This window comes from Notolepis coatsorum, assembly GCF_963971535.1.
Source record: "Notolepis coatsorum genome assembly, chromosome: 9".
Taxonomy (NCBI): Eukaryota; Metazoa; Chordata; class Actinopteri; order Aulopiformes; family Paralepididae; genus Notolepis; species Notolepis coatsorum.
Genome location: NC_140173.1, coordinates 106,151,890 through 106,169,603, shown reverse-complemented (window position 1 = coordinate 106,169,603; position 17,714 = coordinate 106,151,890). Strand labels below are relative to the sequence as shown.

The 17,714-nt window shown below is 45.9% G+C and overlaps 1 protein-coding gene across 1 annotated transcript in view; it reads right to left on the bottom strand.

The window, feature by feature from the left end:
• Positions 1-13,090: 13,090 nt before the first annotated feature.
• Positions 13,091-17,714, bottom strand: part of cyp26c1 (cytochrome P450, family 26, subfamily C, polypeptide 1) — a gene marked incomplete at its 3' end in the record, with an annotated part of 88,293 nt that continues 83,669 nt past the window's right edge. Inside the window, 2 exon segments of the mRNA XM_084321954.1 lie at positions 13,091-13,196; positions 17,324-17,470. Coding sequence (XP_084178080.1) covers positions 13,091-13,196; positions 17,324-17,470 — 253 coding nt within the window.

Below are 17,714 nucleotides of genomic sequence, written 5' to 3'. Positions count from 1 at the left end.
GGAGAGGTTTATTATGTGTGTGATGACGGCTGCTGAGTCTCTGAGGGATTTGGAGGGGATATTGTCATGGCCAGTGGCCTTGTTAGGTTGGAGGGCGCTCAGTTTTTTGAGTACCTCAGCTGTTGTTACCATTTCTAGTTTGAAATCGTCTTTGCGGACCCCTAGGTTATTGTAGTAGGCTATGATGTGTTCTACCCCAACATGCCCTTAGTTGGAGGGTTGTTTATTTACCAGTGTTGTGGCTATGTTTGTGAAGAAAATGTTTAAGTAATTGGCCACATCCAGCTTGTCTGTGATGAGCGTGTTATCTGTCTTTATGTTTGAAAATCTGGTTTTATGTTTTTACTGCAGCCTAGTTGATTATTGAGTAATTTCCAAAGTTTATTTTAGTTTTCCTCAGTTTTGTCTTTGATGAGATTTTTTTGTGCAATTTTGATCATGGAGTTTACGTCATTTCTTAGTCTGTTTCTTAGCTGTTTGAGTTCAGTCACGTGGGCTTGGAGTTCACTGCTCAAGCTTTTGGTAAGCTTTGACTGACTTTTATGAAACTCAGGGCATTTTTTGTCTCTGCCCACTCTCTCTCCCTCTCCATCTTCCTCTCTCTCTCAACTTTCTCACTTTTCTCGCTTGCTTCTCTCTCATCTTTCCCTGTTTATCTCCCCCTCTCTCTCTCTCAACTTGCTGTTGCTCTCACTTCTCTCTCTTGCATCTCTCTCATCTTTCCCTGTTTATCTCCCCCTCCCTCTCTCTCTCAACTCGCTGTTTTTCTCACTTCTCTCTCTTGCATCTCTCTCATCTTTCCCTGTTTATCCCACCCTATCTCTCTCTCTCTCTCCCCCTGCCCACTCTCTCTCCCTCTCCATCTTCCCCTCGATCTCTATCTCTCTCTCTCCCAACTCACTGTTTCTCTCACTTGCATCTCTCTCATCTTTCCCTGTTTATCTATGTTACGCACCCCAGTGAGGGGGCGCAACACAAGGCAACAGACATAATAGGTGAGGGTGCAGCGACACAAAATCAGGAAACAGTTGTGGTATATTCTGACTCAGAACCATGTTTTAACTCCCAGAAATCTCTAAGCGACTGGTCCCAAAAGCTGTGTGTAAGTTTGGTAATAGGAGATAACAGTTAAATTCAGTAAAATACTCTGATATATTTCAATACATTTCTGGCCCAATTCTGCTGTTATTCAATAGATTCATTCTGTTATATATAAGTGCTCTGCTTTTCCCCCAAAGAGTTAATTAAAATACGTTTCTTCTAGAAGTAATTATAATTGGCAAAGCTAAAGATAAGACACCAATTAGATTCTATAAAGTAAGCAAAACTAATACTATATTGGGACCAAAAAGGGTCAGGCAAATCTGGAAGTCATATTGACTGGTTCAACTTGCTGAAGAGACAGGTTGGGACAAAGTAACGTGTTTAATTTAGCATACAGTCTACCCCACCCTGGTGGGTAGTAAAACAATAGAAACTGAGCCACTCGATGGCTAAGGTTAGAATTTCTAAAGAGGGGTTTTATTACTAAATTAGAGCAGAACAATAGGGGGTAAGATATGCTACTCAACAGCCTGCTGTAAAAGATAGAACTGTTGAGAAGAACCCCCCTCCGCCATTTGGGGGCTCTACTTCAAAGAAGCCATCTGGTCTCACATGGTAGGAGACAGGAAGGCTCTTAAATAGCCCTGTTTACATTTAAATACAGGAACAATTTGTCTAAAGTTGTGAAAAACAGCAACCAAAACTAATAGTAATTCAGTATGGAAAATAGCCTCAATAGTTATGAAATAGTGTATTGATTAATTTAAGACTAAACCAGACACTTATTAACCATTGTTAAGTTTAATTAAGAAAGTAATATAGTTTAAAATAGAAGATTAATGTGGAAAAACATGTGTAACTTACTTAGAAGACTAAACTAACTTCAAAGACAATATTATAGAATATATATAATGCAACAGTTTGTCTTAAAACCAACAATAGGTTGAAATTAGGTATTTAGAAAGCCACAGAATTCGGGAAAAGACTTGAATTAACTGTCTAAGCCAAGTAAGAACGAATCTCTAATTATTAAGATAGTAAAATTAGATACTGTATACCTTTAAACGCTAAACTTTAGAAAAGTAATTCGTTCTCTAAAATAGAAGGGACCTGCCTCTTTAAGATTCAGAATGGCAGACGACCCCAATCCAAGATGGCCGATGTGAGCTTTAGCCAATCAGGACTTAGAGATCCGCCCCCTGACGAACCAGTTCGACGTTCGCTCAGGGGCGGGATTTTGCCGTTAAAAGAGTCTGCACGGAGCAGACGGGAAAAAAGAAGCTCTTGAAAATCTTTTATGCACAGCCGAACGGAGAAGGACCTGCTTGAGACGTTTTGCCACGGGAACAGAAGCCGTTGTCTCCCCTGACAACAAAGAATCAACAACCGAAGATACCTTGAAGATTATTATTCTTAAACTACTTTTATTAGACTGATATTAGGGACTTGCGGCATAGTGCTCGTTCCACTAATATCATTGCGCTTTCATTGATTGAACCAGAACATTTTTGTATACTTTGTGGATTTGAATAAACCCACCACATGAGAAATAACCAACCTCTCATCGATTTCTTTCCTCTGCCGTGCTACACAGTTTTTGGTAAAAAGACTTAGAGCCATAAGAACACAACGCAGAAGAGTATGATCAGAAGGCTCTGGTCGATTTTACATTAGATGGTGCCTTGACTCGCGGCTGGAACGTTAATTTTTTCGGCATACGAGCGTCTGTACACTCATTATTCTTCAACGCCTGACGATCTGGATCGCACCACAGGACGTTCTACAATCTATGTGAATCAGGTGAGTGACAGACACAAGGCAATAATGCCGTTAACAGGGCGTCCAGAACGAGAGGGGTTGTTAAGAACACCCGCAAGAGCTCCGTGTGTGTCGCCGGGGCAGAGCAGTCGGCGGTTCTTGAAGACCGGCGGCCTGTCTTGGTGGGCACAGTAATAAAGGTAGCGGGTACAGCGTAACGATCATTAAAGCCATAATGTGCAGGGTCATTCAGGTGGGGATCTCAGAGATCACACGTAGGAGTGACGGAATTGCACTGCATCCTTATGTTTGGTAACTGATCGCTGCCAATCATCTGTGGCGTTTGGGAAGTGCAATAGTGGTACATTCTGAATTGCCAGCCGGGCTGCTGGCTTTTCAGGAGTTGTAAGGATGAGAGGGACGTTTTTTTCGTGTTTTTATGTACAGCGACTGTGTTTGAACATGGGTTATGCGCCTGGTACATTCATGCTCTGGCGAAAGTCGCCCCTCAAGCGGCGAGTAGGTGGACGTATAGCATGTCGGGCATAACGTCAATGGTACATTTCCAGACCTCATTCCAGCGTTACACGGTGCATGAAATCAGAAGGGTAAGGAGTTAGCTCACATATGGCAGGTCGTTACGGTCGTGGAGGTCCCAAATGGTATAAGGAGATGTAGACGAACGAGAGCCTACTTTGGGTGAGTGTGTAAAAGCTTAGTTTCGTCCAGGCTAGCCGAGACCCGGCGTGTTTGCGGCGGGGATTTTGTACTGGACGTAGAAGCTATTCTACCTTGGTCTGGCCGTTTAGTGCTGGGTTGAGGACGGGATCGATTTTGCCTGCTAGCCGTGAGACAGTTAGTTTAAATAAGGCAATGTTCGGAAATATCCCATAAAGAAACCTGCTCGCCTGAGGCGTCTACATCACTGTTTCGGCGCACGACTTAAGTAAATTAAGCTCTTATAAACGATCGTTTAGTTTAGACCGTACAAATGTAGATGTTTGTTGCACGTAATGTGATGAGAACGCACTTAGCGCGGTAAGAATGTGTATATGGAGAGGGTTCAACAAAGTACTGTTACGTGGTGAGGCTATTGGCTAAGCTAGGCTAATGGCTAAAGCTAACGTCTGAGCTAACGGCTGGCTAATAAGGTCAAGCTAGCTTCTTCACGTCCGTTGACAACAAGCCTTTGAACCGGAAGTCGTTCTAAGCTAAGCTAGGCTAAATGGCTGGAGCTAACGGCTGGTTAGGCTATAAGGGTCAAACTAGCAATTACATATCCGGCGTCAACAAAGATTGAACCGGAAGTCGTTCTGTGTATAATGTTTTTATATTGTTTAATCTGTAGAATAGCGCTTATATTGGATCAAAGTTCTGTTGAGGGTTGACGTCGTCATAACGCTGACGTCGCAGACTGCTATGATGCTCGGTGAACGGAATAGACTGCCGTTTAAGCTCGTAGCTAATGCTAAGCTAGGCTGGCTATTACTAAGGCTACCTAGCGATGCTACATGCTAACGTGGCTACCCAATGCTAATGTTGTGAATGGATGGGGTTGTGCTGTTGTGTGAACGTTATGATATTGATGCGTTGTGTATATGGATGTGTGTTGTACTTGCAGTGTGATTGTGTGAACCTACAGTTGTTTAATATCCAGTTGGCAATGTGATTATGGTTAAGGATTTGGTGGGCCGTGGAAGGCCTGCGCATGCGCACTGAGTTTATGAGTGCATATGTGTGGGGTGGGAGCCGTGGTAGTCAATAAAGGTGGTCTTTGGTTAAAAATGCAGTAGGGGGCAGTAGAGGCCAGTTTATGCTCCCCACTGAATTTCTCTCAATTTCCATCTTTCACTTTCATGATATTTTATCTTTAATGTTACAGTAACTTTAGGGCTAAGGTTGAATACATTAATAGCAGATTAGATTGATAAGCAGTAATAGTAATTGATAGTGATATAGTCTGTAAGTAACACATAAGAATGATAGATGTTGTATCCTATCTTTTTCCTTCTCTCACACTCTCTCTCTCTTTCTCTCTTTGAGTTGCTCGGTATTGTTAATTGCATAGGCAGTTTATGTCTTTCATAGATGCTTGCTTGTTCCCAGAAGGTTAATCTCATTCCCACACATTTAGGGGATGGGTTAAAGTGGCTTGACAAATTCATCAACTCAATTTGTTATGATTTGATAGTTTTTTTTACAATGCACCTATAGCACACACTTAGATATTTTTTCTTTCTTTCTATGTTTCCTATGATGCTATTGTTGTGCAGCAACAGCTGATGATGGTGTTTAGAGCCCTGTGAGGTCTGTTAGTTAATTCTAGATTCTGATAGCATAGGATTGGGATAGTGTTATTATTCATTTGGGGGGCCAACCCTCCTCCCTCCGTCTTTATTATTATTAAATATTTAAATTATTAATTATGTAAATAATGTTAGAGGAAGTATGTGATGAAGGGTTAAATGTAAATGTAGATTGTAATGTAGGGAGAAGTAAATTTTTGATTTCCCATAGCAGGTTTTGAAAAGCAAACAAAAAGCAAGGAGAAAAGGTTAACATTACATTTACACATAGTCATTACGTTGAGGTTGTCATTCAAAGTATTTTATGGGATCAAAATGACAAATTCATTAAGGCAAAATGAAATTTGAATAAACTAAATTACCATATCCATCACAAAGGTTTAGACATTGGATAGGCTGTGTGGAACTAATTCTCATTGTCTAAAGGAGGACCAACCATACCGGAATGGACGGGAGAGGTTGATGCAAATTTGTATTCCCCAGAGATTCGTGTGAGAGGAAACACGACAAGTGGTTGGAACATCCAGTTTTCCGATTGGACAACGGACAAAACGAAGCTAAGGCTGTGTCGTTATGTTCAAATAAATTGCACCAAATCTCTCTAAAGTGTATTAGTATAGAGACGCCCGACATTTCCATGCGTAAGATAATGATGGAATGAAAAGGGAAATACCACTGATATTAAGTGTATGTGTTTTTTCTTTCTTTCTCCACAGTTGCTCGGCGAGGACAGAGGCAGTTCTGACGATTCCAACTCCAAATGGGAAAAAGTGGCTATTGAAAGCCTTGGTATAGTATGCACCAGTAAAAATCTGAGAGTGTGAGTGATTTTAACTCAAGTTGGGTAAAAATTGTTTTAAACACAGATAAACTTGTTTTTCCAAACGGTAATATTACAAGTGGTTGAAAGGGTGTGAAGGTCAAATGTAGAGCAAGTTCACCTTGGTGAAACTTTGTTAGGAGCAACTAGAAGCGTAAATAAGATAACAAAAACGAGTGTTGACAATCAGTCTATTTCAATAACCCGTAGTATAACAAGTAGAGGTGATATAGAAATGGCCAAAAATAGTCAGGCCACTAGTAGGGAAATGCCAATAACCTCTGCAAACACCCCCCAGACAGAATTGAACAGTGACGTTAACCTGATTGATTTGGATATGACTGACTCCCCTCATGTGACGAGCGTGGCGGAGAGACTTGAAATGATGACTTTGACTCCAACACAGGGGGTCATTGAGGAGGGACAAACAGAGACAACTGTTTTACTCCAATCAGTGTCAATCGAGCAAGAGTTGACAGGGCCGATCCACGCTGGACTAACCATTTCAGGTAACTACAAATTGTCAAAAGGGAGACATAGACAGTGGAAGGCTGCATTGAAACGGCAGTCCCAAGCGGCCCACCCTGGCCTTATGGCTGGAACAGAGGCTGGATAAGGATTGGGGACACAGCCCACCAGTTTCCCTGGTCCAGATCTTCCCCTGCACCAGAGCCAGAACGAGGCGCGGGGCCCGGTGACGGGGGGTCAGACCACCAGCGCGAGGATGGAGGAAGAGAGGCAGACCTGCCTCTCCCAAGAACGACAGAGAGTGTTTGTAGAAGCGTTCGAACGACATGAGACAGTTCGTAGAGACCTGGTGGAGAGACAGCGGGCTATAGATCGAGCCGCGCACGGGATGGAAATACTAGAGCAAGAACTGGCTAAAAAGAATAAACTGCTGAGTGATGTGATTTGTGAAGTAATGTTTCGAGCTTCAGAACTAGGGCGCCGTAATAAAAAAATGCCACATGCTCCGTTGCCCGGACAGGGAGCTGGGCTGCTAGGGCATTGTGACAGAGACCGCAGGAGGGGTGAGTTTCCAGGCCCCTCCCCACAACAGGCCCAAGGGGCGGCGGCTGAAAGGAACAGGTATGTGCCTCTCTCTTCCATACAGCAGGACATGCCAGGAGAAGACCGAAGAGGTGTGGGCCTGTCGGGTACTGTGGGAGACCAGCTGAAAGTATGCTGGAGTTGTGGTGAATTGGGACACCTGGCCAGATCATGTGGCAAAGGGGGGGCGAGCCCAAAGAGAGACCGTCAGAGGAAAAGGCTGTGGTGGTAATGGCAGAGAGCAAGGACAGAATCTGGGGCCGACAAACCTGCTAAGGGTGGTACCAGGGCCATCCGATTACAGGCGGGGGGCCCACTGGGCCCCACAACGAAGAGAGCAAGGACAGACATGCTGGACCTGTGGGATGTTGGGTCATTATCAAAGGTCGTGTCTGCAGAGGCCACAGGCTGAATAGAACGAAGCGGAAATGCACAGGAGATGCTATGCTGCTCAGGAAAATAGAGATAGATATTAAAGAAAAAAAACTAAAGAAAAAAATACGACTGAATAGAATAGAAATAAAAAATTTGTATAGATAAGCTAGATGGTTAGATTATGTGTGCAAGTTACTAAAACGGCTTGGAAGACTAACGTTGGGAAGTGGAATGTGAGGAGATGGGGTAACTGGCAATTGCATGGCTAATCATACTAACAAAAACGGTGGTTTTAAAAACAGGAAAAATGGAACATTTTAATATTAGAGTGATGATATGGTAATACTTCAGCTAGTGATCAGTAGTAATTATCCATGCTTGATCAATAATTAGATTGGTCAAAGGGTGGACTGCACGATTAAAAAAAGAATAAAAAAAATGAAATAAGAAAGATGATATTAATAGATAGACATTAACAAGCAATTTATGCCTCCGGCTGGAAGTTTGGTTTTGTTTCTTGGGGTGTGTTGCATGAGGACACTGTGTCAATTCTAGGTGTAGGGGTGGCAGAATAAACAACACACAGACAGGTTGCAGTTCCCAAAATCATGATCTTTATTTTCTATTTAAATAATGCTCGCTTGCTGGCGGTAATCTGTCGGCCGGGCGGCATCTCCGCTCTGTGGCCTCTCGCCTTGCGCTGCTACGGGGGACTGAGAGGAGGCTCCTCGGCTCCGTTAAGTCCCCCCTCCTCAACAGGCGCACCGCGCCGTGATTCGATAATCACATAATCACTTCTGATGGGTCTCTAGTGACAGGTGCGTCCGGAAGCGGACGCCCAAACATGCGCAGCGCCCAGCCATTGGGTCGCCACGTAACGCCCATCAATCACCAAGCCCAGGGGTGGCTTGGGGTTGCCACAGTACCCCCCCTCCAGCTCCGACCGTCGGGGAAGAGCGTCCGATGCCCAACAGGCATCCTTCCTGGAGAGGGCGTCTGCGTTGCCATGCGCCACCCCGGACCTGTGGATGACAGAAAAGTTAAACGATTGCAACTCCAGAAACCATCGAGTCACCCTGGCATTGGTCCCCTTTGTCTTGGCCATCCAGACGAGGGGGGCATGATCCATCACCAGCGTGAAGCGCCTCCCCAGCAGATAATAACGGAGCGTCTCCAGTGCCCACTTAATTGCCAGACCTTCGTGCTCCACCGCAGAATAGTTGCGCTCGTGTGGCAGCAGCTTCCTGCTCACATATAAGATTGGATGTTCCTCACCCTCCAGTTGCTGGGAGAGGACCGCTCCCAGTCCCACCTCTGATGCATCTGTCTGTACCGTCATCTCCTTGTCGAAGTTCGGGGAGACCAGCACCGGTCCCGAACAGAGGGCCGTCTTGAGGTCCTCGAACGCCGCCTCCGGTGTCCACTTCACCGTGAACGGCCGCCGCGCCTGGGTCAGATCTGTGAGGGGAGCAGCGCGAGCAGCGAAGTTAGGGATAAACCTCCTATAATAGCTCGCTAGCCCATTAAATGTCCTGACCTGCTTCTTGGTTAAAGGGCGAGGCCACTCCCTTATCGCATCAATTTTCCTCTTCTGCGGTTTTACATTGCCCCGGCCTATTGTGAACCCCAGGTACTCTGCCTCTTCTAGTCCCAGCCTGCATTTCTTTGGGTTGGCGGTGAGACCCGCCTCCCGGAGGGCACCCAACACCGCTCTCACCTTTTGGAGGTGGGAGTCCCAATCTGATGAATGAATGATAATGTCATCGAGATATGCGGCTGCATAATCCCGATGGGGCCGTAGTACTCTGTCCATCAGCCTCTGAAAGGTAGATGGCGCCCCATGCAGGCCAAACGGGAGAACTTTATAGTGAAACAGCCCGTCTGGGGTGGAGAAAGCCGTCTTCTCCCTCGAGGCGGGGGCCAGAGGGACTTGCCAATAACCCTTCGTTAGATCTAGTGTTGTGATAAACCTAGCCTGGCCCAGTCTATCAATGAGCTCATCCACTCTAGGCATGGGATAGGCGTCAAACTTTGAAATGTCATTAAGCTTCCTGAAATCGTTGCAGAACCTGGTTGTTGAGTCGGGTTTCGGCACTAAAACAATAGGACTAGACCACCCGCTATGAGACTCCTCAATCACTCCCATCTCCAGCATGACCCGCACTTCTCTTCTTACGGCCTCTCTTTTTGCCTCTGGGATACGATAGGGCTTCAGCTTTACCTTGTCTCCCGGGCTGGTAATGATGTGGTGCTGGGCCAATGTGGTGCGGCCCGGCGTGGCCGAAAACACGTCCCGGTTCTGTTGGACCAGCTCCCGAAGCTCCTGCCGTTGGGTCGGGGACAACTGTTCCCCGATGGGAACATCGGCCGCCTCTGCCACCTGCTGCGCAAAAGGGGGGAGAGAGCAACACATCCCTGGCATGCCATTTCTTCAACAGGTTAACATGGTATAACTGTCGATGCTTCCTACGGTCGGGCTGGTGGACCTTGTAGTTGACGGGACCCACTTTTTCGATTATGTCGTAGGGTCCCTGCCATTTGGCTAGGAATTTGCACTCTGCTGTCGGAACCAGTACGAGGACCCGGTCCCCCACATTAGACTCCCGTGGCTGTGCGCCCCGGTCATAAATGCGCTTCTGTGCGTCTTGGGCCTGTTGCATATGTTCTCTCACCACTGGCCAGAGCGCCTTCATCCTGTCTCTCATTACCTGCACATGCTCTATGAGAGACCGGTGGGGCGACGGCTGTTCCTCCCAAATCTCCTTTGCGATGTCCAGGAGACCCCGCGGCTTGCGGGCGTAGAGCAGCTCAAACGGCGAGAAGCCAGTGGAAGCCTGTGGGACCTCACGCACAGAGAACATCAGAAAGGGCAACAACTGATCCCAATTCTTCCCATCCTTCTCCATCACCTTTCTTAGCATGCTTTTCAGTGTTTTGTTGAAGCGTTCGCACAGCCCATCCGTCTGTGGATGGTATATGGAGGTTCGCAGCTGTTCCACTTTCATTAGTTTGCACATTTCCTTCATGACCTGCGACATAAAGCACAAGCCCTGATCAGTGAGAATGGAGTCGGCAATTCCCACCCGACTAAACAAATGAAAGAGCTCCCGTGCCACAATTTTGGCTATCACCGTGCGTAACGGGATGGCTTCGGGGTAACGTGTTGCATAATCTATGATTACCAGTATATACTGGTGGCCTCGGGACGATTTGACTAGAGGGCCCACCACGTCGAGGGCAATTCTTGAGAATGGGGTCTCAATTATGGGCAGTGGGATCAGAGGATTTTTATAGTGTACCTTTGGTGCTGCGCGTTGACACTCTGGGAAGCTCCTGCAGTAGTCCTCTACCGCTCTCTTCATGCCCGGCCAATGGAAACGCGCCTTTATGCGCTCCATGGTTTTGTCCACGCCCAGGTGCGCTCCGAGGATATGTGAATGCGCTAGCTGGAGTACAGTGGGAATAAAGAATTTCGGCACCAGCAATAGATCTTTAACCTCATCATTCTTTTTTACGACTTGGTACAGCAGTTGTCTTTTTATTGCAAAGTGAGGATATGACATGTTACTCACCCCCTCCACTGGATTTCCATCTACGGTTTTGATATTCGCCCGGGCCTGCGTTAGGTTTGGGTCTTCCAGCTGGGCCGTTCCGAACTGACCCGCCAGGTCCCTCCCCACCTCGTCCGCCTGGGGGAACTCCGCAAATGGGTCCTCGTCACTGCTATCCATCTCGGGGCCCGCTTGGGGCGCCGGCGCGTCGTCACCCACACCTGATGCCGTCTCCGTCTCACTCCCTGTTATATTCAGGGGCTCCGGCGCGTCGTCACCCACATCTGATGCCGTCTCAGTCTCACTCCCCGTTACATTCAGAGCACACACCTTCGGCTGACGTAATCCTTTCCTCTTCTTCGGTTTACCCGTGGAGGGTGGGGTGCGCGGGGAGATGACGGCTGAGCACAGCTGGCGATACAGGGGGCAGTCTCGATCAATCAGCAGCACTACCGGCAGGTTGGGTATCACGCCGGCTGTCATCGAGCAGACCCCCTTGGTGGTTGTCAGGGTGATCTGCGCTGTGGGATACAACTTTGTGTCCCCGTGCACACAGGACACTGACACTTGCAGAGCCTCTGCGTCGCAGTGTGCCAAATGGGGCTGAACGTTATGACACTACCCGAGTCCAGGAGCGCTACTGCATCTTCGTCGTTGACACGCACGGGTAAAAGTGTCGCTGATGTTTCCTTATGGGCCCAACAGGCTGCGCCATAATTGCACGTCTTTCCGCGGGAGTCTGAAGCTGCCGCCGATGGCATGGACACATCCCGACCTGGGCAGTTCCACGAGAGATGCCCTGGCTCGCCGCAGTCATAGCAGCGTCTTTGGTCCTGGTCAAACAGCGGTCTTCTTCGGGGTAGTTCGGGATCACCTGCGTTCCCTACCCGGCCCCTTGGGCTGGGCTCGTCGGGACCCCTCCTCGTTCTTAGCCGCTCTGGCTTTTCCCCTCGCCCCCCTTTGAGTAAGTCCCTCGTTACCTGGTGGGCCTCCACAATATTCACTAGCTGCTCCATGGAGCGGGGGTCCGCCTGACTCACCTGCTTCTTCGTGTCATAAGGGAGCGCTCTGACAAAGCGGTCCATAACAATCCGTTCCAAGACCGTGGGCCCTCCGGGGTCGGTCATTAGCCAGGCTCGGCTTATGCGGACTAGGTCATGCATCTGGGAGCGCGCGGAGGCCTGTGCAACATACACCCAGTCATGGAACCGCTGCGCACGGGACTGCAGACTATGGCCGTAACGGGACAAAATCTCCTGCTTTAGCCGAGTGTAGTTCTCGGCTTGCTCCGGTGGCAGGTCCTGGTAGGCCTTTTGCGCATTACCCGACAGGAAGGGGGCCAGCAGTCCCCCCCAGTCGTCCTCTGGCCAGCCCTCCCGGCCGGCGGTGCGCTCAAACGCTAGGAGATAGGCTTCTACATCCTCCTGCTCCGTCAGCTTGGGGATGAAGCGCCCGGGGTTAGGCCGCGTCCCTGCGGGCCCTTCGTCCCGCCGGTGAGAGGCCATCCGCTGGAGCTCGGCGTGGATCATCCCCGTCTGTTTCCTCTGTTCTTGCAGGGCCTCTTCGTGCCGGGCCTGTTGTTCCAGGTTCGCCTGTACGAGCTGCTGCACCAGCGCGTCCATGCTTCTTTTCGTTATTATATATATATATATATTTTTTTAATTTCTTTTATTCTACTTCGATAAAGTCTATTGTTGTTTATTCTGCACCCCTTATTGCCAGTAGACTATGCCCGCATTCTCCACCACTGTGGCAATTCCAGGTGTAGGGGTGGCAGAATAAACAACACACAGACAGGTTGCAGTTCCCAAAATCATGCTCTTTATTTTCTATTTAAATAATGCTCGCTTGCTGGCGGTAATCTGTCGGCCGGGCGGCGTCTCCGCTCTGTGGCCTCTCGCCTTGCGCTGCTACGGGGGACTGAGAGGAGGCTCCTCGGCTCCGTTAAGTCCCCCCTCCTCAACAGGCGCACCGCGCCGTGATTCGATAATCACAAAATCACTTCTGATGGGTCTCTAGTGACAGGTGCGTCCGGAAGCGGACGCCCAAACATGGGCAGCGCCCAGCCATTGGGTCGCCACGTAACGCCCATCAATCACCAAGCCCAGGGGTGGCTTGGGGTTGCCACAACACTCACAATTTTTGTTTATAGTTTTGGCGTTTTTCTTTGTTTTCGTTTCTTTTCTCTATTTCTTCTTAGGAACTGACGGGCTGGGAGGGATCTCTCGCCGGTCAGGGGTAGCAGGTTGGTGGTGACACAGCGGGACTGGTAGGAAATGTCTATATGATGAGCTGGAAACGGGGGGAGTGGACTAGAGCTGGTTCATGATTTTGTTTTCCGCTCATTGAGAGTCCAGATGTAGCATCTGGGTGGTTGTGTCACGTTTTGGAGGGTAAGAGTTGGGGAAACAGGGTTCTCTGTACATAGATAAGCTCTGTAGATTTTGGTCGCCATTGGCCAAATAGTTTTTGTGTAAGGTGTGGCCATGTGCAATTGATAATTGGCTTATGGGGGACTCTGTGACGGCTTGTTGGAGGCTGGCAGGGTGTGTGGAGGATGTGTGTTCAAAGCGACTGTGGTTTGTTACCATGCATGTAGGATCTGTTGGTGAATAGGACTCGTCAGAGCTGGCTGTCCAAACCGAGGAAACTGTCTGGAAATAAGGTATGATTGTGTAATAATGGATATTTCACTTTCAAGGGTGGAGTGGTGTTGTGTTGAACTTGAGACATTTGGTCTAGTAATATAGTACAGCACAAAAATAAATGAGAGAAAGGTGATTTAATTGAATAATAACATTCATGGAATATATAGATAAATAATTTGGGAAAAAATGTATTGTCAATACAGAACAGTAGAGGAATGTATCTGAGGGAAAAATGTGATCTTCCAATCAATTGTGTGTTGTAAATAACAAATCCAAAAAGTAATAAAAGGACAGAGGGAAAATTATTTCCTTCTGTGGAGACCGGAGCAGTACCAAGGCTGCACATAACCAAGAAGGAACTGTGGTTAGCACAAATCCAAAGGAATGTCCGTGACCACAACGAGTTATCAAGAGACCTCAGAGGTATAGATGAGGGATAAAATGACAGTGAAAGCTAAAGATAATCGAGATCTCAGTGGTCCTTGGAGGGAGAAATTGTATATAGTTTTTTTGATTGCTCTCCCTCTTTTCTTAGAATGTTAATCTTTTTGTGCGATGTATTAATCTTTTTCTTTCAGAGTCAGACACAATCTAGACACATTTGGATATTACACAATAAGTATAGTAAATAAAACAAAAAAAAAGCTTATATGGGGAGATGTCTTCTTTGTATAGAAGGACTGCCCTAGTCTTGGTGTCGTTAAACATAACTGATAAATGTGTGTGAAAGTCAATAACGAGGGAGGGGGGATGAATGCAAGGAGAATTTGTACTGTACAGAAGGAAACTGGGTTTTTTAAGTTCTTTGTATTTTTTTGATTTTTAGGTGACTTTGCTAAAGTTAACATATTATGGTATATATAAGGTTAAAGACATGTTTGAGTTAGAAAATACTGGTGATATATGTGGGTTATGAAACCCACAAGGGTGTATTTGTGGTATATTCTGACTCAGAACCATGTTTTAACTCCCAGAAATCTCTAAGCGACTGGTCCCAAAAGCTATGTGTAAGTTTGGTAATAGGAGATAACAGTTAAATTCAATACATTTCTGGCCCAATTCTGCTGTTATTCAATAGATTCATTCTGTTATATATAAGTGCTCTGCTTTTCCCCGAAAGAGTTAATTAAAATACATTTCTTCTAGAAGTAATTATAATTGGCAAAGCTAAAGATAAGACACCAATTAGATTCTATAAAGTAAGCAAAACTAATACTATATTGGGATCAAAAAGGGTCAGGCAAATCTGGAAGTCATATTGACTGGTTCAACTTGCTGAAGAGACAGGTTGGGACAAAGTAACGTGTTTAATTTAGCATACAGTCTACCCCACCCTGGTGGGTAGTAAAACAATAGAAACTGAGCCACTCGATGGCTAAGATTAGAATTTCTAAATGGGGGTTTGTTTACTAAGTTAGAGCAGAACAATAGGGGGTAAGATATGCTACTCAACAGCCTGCTGTAAAAGATAGAACTGTTGAGAAGAACCCCCCTCCGCCATTTGGGGGCTCTACTTCAAAGAAGCCATCTGGTCTCACATGGTAGGAGACAGGAAGGCTCTTAAATAGCCCTGTTTACATTTAAACACAGGAACAATTTGTCTAAAGTTGTGAAAAACAGCAACCAAAACTAATAGTAATTCAGTATGGAAAATAGCCTCAATAGTTATGAAATAGTGTATTGATTAATTTAAGACTAAACCAGACACTTATTAACCATTAACCAAGTTTAATTAAGAAAGTAATATAGTTTAAAATAGAAGATTCATGTGGAAAAACATGTGTAACTTACTTAGAAGACTAAACTAACTTCAAAGACAATATTATAGAATATATATAATGCAACAGTTTGTCTTAAAACCAACAATAGGTTGAAATTAGGTATTTAGAAAGCCACAGAATCCGGGAAAAGACTTGAATTAACTGTCTAAGCCAAGTAAGAACGAATCTCTAATTATTAAGATAGTAAAATTAGATACTGTATACCTTTAAAGGATAACTCCACTATTTTGGGAAATTAGCTTATTTAACATCTTCCCTGGAGTTAGACAAGAAGATGCATACCTTTTTTGTCTCTGTGCGTGCATTTTAGCTTTGGGAATAGATGCTCCGTTAGCATAGCTTAGCTTCATCACTGGAAGTGAGGCAGGACAGTAGCCTTACAGTGCCTTACAGTGTATTGCAAGGTCTGACATTGACCAAACTTGATATGCATGACCTTGGTGGGCTCTAGGTCAACTCCTGAAAAGGGGGTCAATGTCAGACCTTGCAATCAAAAGTTAGGGGCGCACTGAAATTATGGCAAGGGTTATTAGCCCCCTAACTTTTGATTGCAAAGTCTGACATTGACCCCCTTTTCAGGAGTTGACCTAGAGCCCACCAAGGTCATGCATATCAAGTTTGGTCAATGTCAGACCTTGCAATACACTGTAAGGCACTGTAAGGCTACTGTCCTGCCTCACTTCCAGTGATGAAGCTAAGCTATGCTAACGGAGCATCTATTCCCAAAGCTAAAATGCACGCACAGAGACAAAAAAGGTATGCATCTTCTTGTCTAACTCCAGGGAAGATGTTAAATAAGCTAATTTCCCAAAATAGTGGAGTTATCCTTTAAACGCTAAACTTTAGAAAAGTAATTAGTTCTCTAAAATAGAAGGGACCTGCCTCTTTAAGATTCAGAATGGCAGACGACCCCAATCCAAGATGGCCGATGTGAGCTTTAGCCAATCAGGACTTAGAGATCCGCCCCCTGACGAACCAGTTCCACGTTCGCTCAGGGGCGGGATTTAGCCGTTAAAAGAGTCTGCATGGAGCAGACGGAAAAAAAGAAGCTCTTGAAAATCTTTTATGCACAGCCGAACGGAGAAGGACCTGCTTGAGACGTTTTGCCACGGGAACAGAAGCCGTTGTCTCCCCTGACAACAAAGAATCAACAACCGAAGATACCTTGAAGATTATTATTCTTAAACTACTTTTATTAGACTGATATTAGGGACTTGCGGCATAGTGCTCGTTCCACTAATATCATTGCGCTTTCATTGATTGAACCAGAAAATGTTTGTATACTTTGTGGATTTGAATAAACCCACCACATGAGAAATAACCAACCTCTCATCGATTTCTTTCCTCTGCCGTGCTACACAGTTTTTGGTAAAAAGACTTAGAGCCATAAGAACACAACACAGAAGAGTAGATTATATGATCAGAAGGCTCTGGTCGATTTTACATTACAGTTTGCAAAATAATAGTATTTATTTACAAACACAAAGCAACACAGAGAGCAAGGAGGACTACCAGTGGCACCAAATCAAAGGAAAAGAAAACCCACCCCCCCTTTACAGGCGCCAAGCGCCCAAAAGTACAGCGGGTGGCGCTCACTCTAAGCTGGTGTCTCTAACATCAGGTCACCTACGTGATGCAGAATGTAGACCTCAGGGTATCTTCCTGTCCTCAATTGTCCCTGTGTGTGAAAACAAAAGATTAATATACAGAGAAAACAAATCACCATAGGCTGGGTGCCAAGGGAACAAATATACAAAGGTTAGGGTTAAACAGAAATGTGCACAAAAGATAGTGACTACTAAACAGAACACAATGAATCAGAGCTATGTCACCACCTCTATACCAAAATACCTACTCAACAAGCCACAGCTCTACAATAATGATAATGCGCCAAAAGCCACAGTTCTACAATAATGCCTAACACAAAAGATATTTCTCCAAACTAACAGCGCAAAGACTCAGAGCTTTCACCAGCTCTACCCAAACTTACCCTAAGAGCCACGGCTCTATACCAAAAGACAGAGAGAGCGAGCACTGACACAAACTGGGACATATGAAGGGGTGTGGAGGTTGATTGTAGATTGGGATCAGGTGCTGATTGACCAGCTGGTGCTGGGGACTGGAACCAGGGGAACATCTGAGAAAAAGATACATGTAGACACAGGAGGGAGACAAAAGACAAGACAACCAACACAATACATGCCTACACACATAACATACATAACTCCCCATACATAACAGGACAGCGTCCGTAACAATCTCCCCCCTCTCTCACTCTCTCTCTCAACTCGCTGTTTCTCTCACTTCTCTCTCTTGCATCTCTCTCATCTTTCCGTTTATCCCCCCCTCTCTCTCTCTCTCTCTCTCTCTCTCTCTCTCTC